Source organism: Leucoraja erinacea, unplaced genomic scaffold (genome assembly GCF_028641065.1).
Source record: "Leucoraja erinacea ecotype New England unplaced genomic scaffold, Leri_hhj_1 Leri_788S, whole genome shotgun sequence".
Lineage (NCBI taxonomy): Eukaryota > Metazoa > Chordata > Chondrichthyes > Rajiformes > Rajidae > Leucoraja > Leucoraja erinaceus.
This window is the reverse complement of record NW_026576716.1, coordinates 5,001-11,639: the sequence shown is the minus strand read 5'-3', so window position 1 is coordinate 11,639 and position 6,639 is coordinate 5,001. Positions and strand designations below refer to the sequence as shown.

At 47.6% G+C, this 6,639-nt stretch overlaps 1 gene segment (V, D, J or C); it reads right to left on the bottom strand.

The window, feature by feature from the left end:
* Positions 1-453: 453 nt before the first annotated feature.
* Positions 454-5,223, bottom strand: LOC129694765 (T cell receptor beta variable 30-like). The segment is given in 3 exon segments: positions 454-505; positions 1,702-1,975; positions 5,166-5,223. Coding segments are annotated over 3 exon segments (384 nt in total).
* Between the last annotated feature and the right edge of the window lie 1,416 nt (positions 5,224-6,639).

Here is a 6,639-nt window from a genome sequence, read left to right as displayed (position 1 = left end):
TATTTGTCCCTGTCTGCCGCACAGCGTTCTTCCATTGGTTATTCTAACGAATGGCTGAACTGCGAGATGTCTGGTGGCTGGATAATTACCTTTCACAGACAAACAGGCAGATAGGGAGACATAGTGGGTGGTGTGTGGCAGAGAGAGAGAGAGGAGAGGGGGGGGGGGGGGGGGGGGGGGACAGTGGAGAGACAGTGGAGAAAAAGATAGTGTGAAATTGGGAGACATTGAGCAGCGGAGAGAGATGAAAAAGATAGAAGGCGGAGATAAAGAGAAAAGTGGGCGCGAGCAGTAGACGCCTCGCAGCTCCGCGAAGAAGCCGGGCGGTTGATGCCCGCGGCGGAACTCTGGGTCGGCGCCGCATAGAGGTCATGAGTGGACTCAGTGGCGGTCGGCGTGGAGGTCGTGCCGGCAGTTGTGTTCGGCGGTAGTTGAGGGCGCCGGCTTTCTATATCACGCCTGCGAAGCTGTCGGCGTGCTGCTCAGGTCGTTGGTCGATGAGGAACTGGAACAGGACGGGAACATAGGAAGCTCCATCATGGGGAACACGTCGTGGGAGGAGGGGCTGGGAGAACAAAGGATGACTCGGTGTCTCGATACTTTGTTACTTTCTTGGCGTCCTATATGTGGCGGAATATCACTCTGATCTGTCACAATGAATTATCATACATTCATTCATTTCAGAGACTTTGAGAGATAAACAGAGAGATATAGATATTGAGGGAGGTAGAGAGGGAAATAAATAGAGGGATATATAGGCAGAGGTAGAGGACGTTAGACTGATAGGCAGAGAGAAGAGCGGAAGGGCAGAATTCACAAGAGGCAGATGAAGAGACCGCGATAAATGAGAAAAGTAATGCGCAGTGGGCACTAGGGGAGGGTCCGGGTCACGGTAGAAAGGAGACAGTGATTAATGAGGAACTAGACCAGGGGAGGATTCGGTGGAAGAGAAGTGACCCCCACCTGGAAAACAATTGTTCCGAATGAATTAGGCGGCGTCTGGAGCGTGATCCGTTCAAGCATGGATGCATAGGTATTTCAAGATCTGTACGCATGGATGATGGATAGACAAGTCACTTTGTCACTCGCGGACAGTAACCGCCCACTCGGGTCCTCTGTTGGTATATCTATCCATCTATATCCCTCTTTCCCTTTCTCCATATTTCCAACTAATTCTTATTATCACCATCTATTACAATATCTATCTATCCATCATATTACAATATTACATCATATTACATCATATACATCTCTGTAACCTCTGCTGATATTGATCCTCAAATTAACCTCCCAGTCATCCATAAATCAATCCATTTATCCAAAATATATCCGCCCATTCTTCGATTTAAACCAGCGATCTCTAAATCGAGGGGTTAACGGGCCGATAAACACTACTAAACAAACAGGTAGACTGAAGGGTGAGTTACAGCGAGGACGGGCGTCGTAGAATTGTGGGGACAGGAAGGCCGAAAGGAGAGACAGGGAGAGAACTACAGAGAGACGGAGAGAGAGAGGTTGAAAGAAAGCGCGAACTGCTGGATAAAGGACGGAAAAGATTTTGGGAGAAGAGATGGGACAAGGTAACAGGACAAAAATCTCATTGTCGAATTGGACGCTCACTATCAGCGAATGAGGGAGTGAGGTTTTTGTGTGTCTCCCCCGTTTGTCAAAGTCGCTGTGTAGACCCAGGCGCAGAAATACATAGCCGATGCATTCGCCTCCAGGACGGAGGACTTTAGGGAGAACTCGTTGCCCGTTGGCCTTTCTGCTGTAAAACCATCCACCGGCGACGTTGGTTGCACGATCCCAGCTGCTATAGAGTAGAACAGGTCGTGTGGCCCTTGTCCCGGGTTTTGTCTGTACCAGTACATGTAAACGCTGGTACTGTCCGGTATAATGCACGTCACCTCCACGTATCGGCCGGGAGATCCGGTCAGAGCGCCGGGAAACTGATTAACCGTAACCGAGGTAGCATCTGGGAAATAAACAGGGAGGCGGTGAGTAAACATGGACCGGCGGTGCAAAGACGAAGGGGAGAAAATACAGTGATGTCTGCCATCGATTGATTGAATTGTCTGAAAGCTACAGCAATGTTTGGCCCAACAAAACGTATTATTTAATGATATAATATTGAGTTTTTATAAATCGCTATTGAGGCCACATTTCGAATGTAGTGAGCGGTTTTGGGGAGGGTTGTGCTGGCGTTGGAGAGGGTCCAGAGGAGGTTTACGAGAATGATTTGGGGGGGGGGGGGGGGGGGTGATTTGATTAACGTATGGGGTGCGTTTGGAGGCTCTTGGCCAGCTCTCTCTGGAGTTTTGAAGGATGAGGGTAACAGGGGATAGCAAACTCTTTGAAAATTATCGGATAATGAGAGGCCTTGATAGTTTGGACGTGGGGTGGAATTTTCCAGTGATGGAAATAGATGAGCCACGTTTGAATGACGGAGCAGAATTGCATCATTCAAGATCAAGTTCTCGCTTATTGTCACTTCACCAACTAAATGACAGTGACATTTCTGTACCATGCAGTCATACTAAGTGAAAGGAACACAATATACAAATAAAATACAAAGTAACATAAACATCCACCACAATGGAATCGCCATTCTTCACAGTGATGGAAGACAATACAGTTCAGTCATCTTCCTCTTTTGTTCAATCGTGTCGGGGCCTTGAACCCTCCGCACTTTCCGTTGCCGACGGTCCGATGTTCAAGCCCTCTCCTCGGGATGATTGAAACCCCGCCATCGGGAGGAATTGCAACATTCCGCGGCATGAGAATAAACATTCAAAACATACTTAAAATAATAAAAAACAGAGGCAGCCATAGAGCTGGCGCACCCGATGCTTCTACGTCACGGTATTATGGCCTTTTGGAGACCACACCGATCCCTGCTCACACGCTCATACTCGTTCTATTTTATCCCACTTTCTCCTCCACTACCTATACGCGGGGTCCAATTTGCAGAGGGTCAATTCAGCTACTAACCCCGCACGTCTTTGGGATGTGGGAAAAAACCGGACAGTCCAGAGGAGACCCCGGCGTGTCACAGGCAGAACGTGCAAACTGCACACAGATAGACAACACGCAAGGTCAGGATCGAAACCGGGTCTCTGGCGACTGTGAAGCGGTGCCCCTCCCGCTGCGCCACTTTGCTACCCCATAAGGAAGTAAACTACAGGATTAAAGGCGATATGATGATGGGATGGAGAGCGAAGAGCGGAGAGCGGAGAGCGGAGAGCGGAGAGCGGAGAGCGGAGAGCGGAGAGCGGGGAGAGCGGGGAGCGGGGAGCGGAGAGCGGAGAGCGGAGAGCGGGGAGCGGGGAGCGGGGAGCGGAGAGCGGGGAGCGGGGAGCGGAGAGCGGAGAGCGGAGAGCGGAGAGCGGGGAGCGGAGAGCGGAGGGGTTGCAACAGGGAAGAGCGTGAAGTAAATAAAATCGGAGACGAAGCCGGATTGTGATCAATTGAAAGAACGAGGTCAAAGAACGGCGATGCGCAGTAGAAATGAAGAAAATGCAAATAAGGACAGCGTAGTTTGTTCACTTTCGCTCACAGTGGACGGAGAGGATCAGATGCAGTATCAGAAGCATCTTTCTTCCGTGTCTGTTCTCCCAGTACTGAGAGCGGTGAGGAAAGGAGTGATGAATCCACTCACGTCAAACTCGATCTTTGCCCATCTCTCAGAAAACCTTGCTTACGGTGATTATGAGTTGGACACGCCCCTCCTTCATTCGGACCAATCTTCTTACAGATGAGAGCACTTCCCTTCCTCCGAATCCTCCCCTTCATTAGTTCCTTCTTCATCTCTGTAGCTTGTTTACCTTCACCCCGCCAACTGCTCCATCACAATCTGTACCCCGTTCCTGCCTTCTACCCATATCCCTTGATTCCACTAACCTGAGAGCTCAATCTAACTCAATTTGAATACATCCAGTATCCGTCGACTGTCTTCTGGGGCAGATCATTCCGCAAGTTCCACTAACTGTGTGAAAAGGTGTGGCCTCGTCTCAGTTCTAAATGGCCTACCCGTTTTTCTTAAACTGTGGCCCCTGGTTGTGGACGCCCTTAATACTGGTATATGTGTCTATAAGATCCACTCTCGTCCTTCAAAATTCCAGTGAATACAATCCTAGTAGTTTTATTCTTTCATCAAATGTGTTACCTCAGTCTTAAATAACGTCCCCTTTATTCTAAGACTGTGGTCCCTGGTGCTGGACTCGACCAACATTGGAAACATTTTCCCTGCATCTAGCTTGTCCATTCCTTTTATAATGTTATATGTTTCTGTTGATGACCCAACAATTTTACAGTTGCGGCCCCAACACCGAGCCTTGCGGCACTCCAGTCGCCACTGCCTGCCATTCTGAAAAGGACCCGTTCACTCCTACCCTTTGCTTTCGGTCTGCCAACGAATGTTTTATGCATGTCAACACCCTACCACCAATACCATGTGCTCTAATTTTAGCCACCAGTCTACCGTGCGGGACCTTATCAAAAGCTTTATGAAAGTCTAGATACACTACATCCACTTGCACCCCTGCATCCATTTTACTTGACACATCCCCAAAGAATTCCAGAAGATTAGTCAAGCATGGTTTCCCTTTCATAAATCCATGTTGACTTGGACTAATCATTTTACTGCTATCCAAACGCCCCATAATTACCTCTTTAATAACTGACTCCAGCATCTTTCCCACCACCGAAGTCAGGCTAACTGGTCAGTAATTCCCCGGTTTCTCTCTCGCTCCTTTCTTGAATGTGGGATAACATTAGCTATACTCCAATCCACATGGACTGATCCCGAAGCTATTTAACATTGTAAAATGATCAGCATTATTTCTAGAGCCACCTCCCCGAGGACCCTGGGATGCAGATCATCAGGTCCAGGGGATTTACCATCCTTCAGACCCATGAGCCCACCCAATACTATTGCCCGCCTAATGAAAATGTCTTTCAGTTCCTCTACCCCCTTAGACCCTCTGTCCTCCGGTACATCTGGGAGATTGTTTGTGTCTTCCTTAGTGAAGACAGATCCGAAGTACATATTCAACTCTTCTGCCATTTCGTTGTTGCCCATAATAATTTCACCACTGTCTGACTTCAAGGGACCCACATTGGACGTTGCTACTCTTTTCCCTTAACATATCTAAAACGTATTTTACTGTCCTTCTTTATAGTCCTGACCAGCATCCTTTCGCCCTTCATCTTTTCAGCCGCCATTGCCGATTTTGTTTCCCTCTGTTGTCCTATGAAGATTTCCCAATCTTCTTGATTTCGGCTACTCTTTGCTGTGTTATACATATTTTCTTTCCGTTTTATTTTATCCCTGCTCCCCTTAGAATCTCTCTTCCTTTTTGGAATGAAATGATCCTGCGTCTGCAGGATTATGCCCAGAAATTCCTGCTATTACTGTTCCACCGTCATTCCTGCGCAGTCACCTTTGCTGGCAAAGAGGAAGCAAAGAGTAGGAGTAAACGGGTCATTTTCAGAATGGTAGTCAGTGACTAGTGGGGTACCGCAAGGCTCAGTGCTGGGACCCCAGCTATTTACAATATATATTAATGATTTGGAATTGAATACAACATCTCCAAGTTTGCAGATGACACGAAGCTGGGGGGCAGTGATAACTGCGAAGAGGATGCTAGGAGGCTACAAGGTGACTTGGATAGGCTGGGTGAGTGGGCACATGCATGGCGGATGCAGTATGATGTGGATAACTGTGAGGTTATCCACTTTGATGGCAAAAACAGGAAAGTAGACTTTTATCTAAATGGTGGCCGATTGGGAAAAGGGGAGATGCAACGATACCTGGGTATCATGGTGCATCAGTCATTGAAAGTAGGCATGCAGGTGCAGCAGGCAGTGAATAAAGCGAATGGTATGTTATCATTCATAGCAAAACGATTTGAGTATAAGAACAGTGAGGTTCTACTGCAGTTGTATAAGGTCTTGCTGAGACCACACCTGGAGTATTGCGTACAGTTTTGTTCTCCAAATCTGAGAAAATCCTGGGATGTCATGACTTTAATATGAAGAAAGAATGGATAGACTCGGCTTGTACGCGCTAGAATTTAGGAAATTGAGGGGGGATCTTATAGAAACTTACTAAATTCTTAAGGGGTTGGACAGGCTAGATGCAGGAAGATTGGGCCCGATATAGGGGAAGTCCAGGACAAGGTGTCTCAGTTTAAGGATCAAGGGGAACCCCTTTAGGACCGAGATGAGAAAAACAGTTTTCAACACAGAGAGTGGTGAATCTCTGGAATTCTCTGCTACAGAAAGTAGTTGAGGCCAGTTCATTGGCTATATTTAAGAGGGAGTTAGGTGTGGCCCTTGTGGCTAAATGGATCAGGGGGTGTGGAGCGAAGGCAGGTACAGGATGCTGAGTTGGATGATCAGCCATGATCGTATTGAATGGCGGTGCAGACTCGAAGGACCGAATGGCCTACTCCTGCACCTAATGTCTATGTGTCTATGTTCAACTGCATCACTGACACTTCCAATTTAACGTTCTCGTTCTCAAATTGCCGACTAAAGCCATCATATTATGATCACTTCCTCCAAGCGGTTCCTTTACCTCGAGTTCTGTTATCAAATCTGCTTCATTGGACAACTCTAAATCCAGAATTGCTGTTT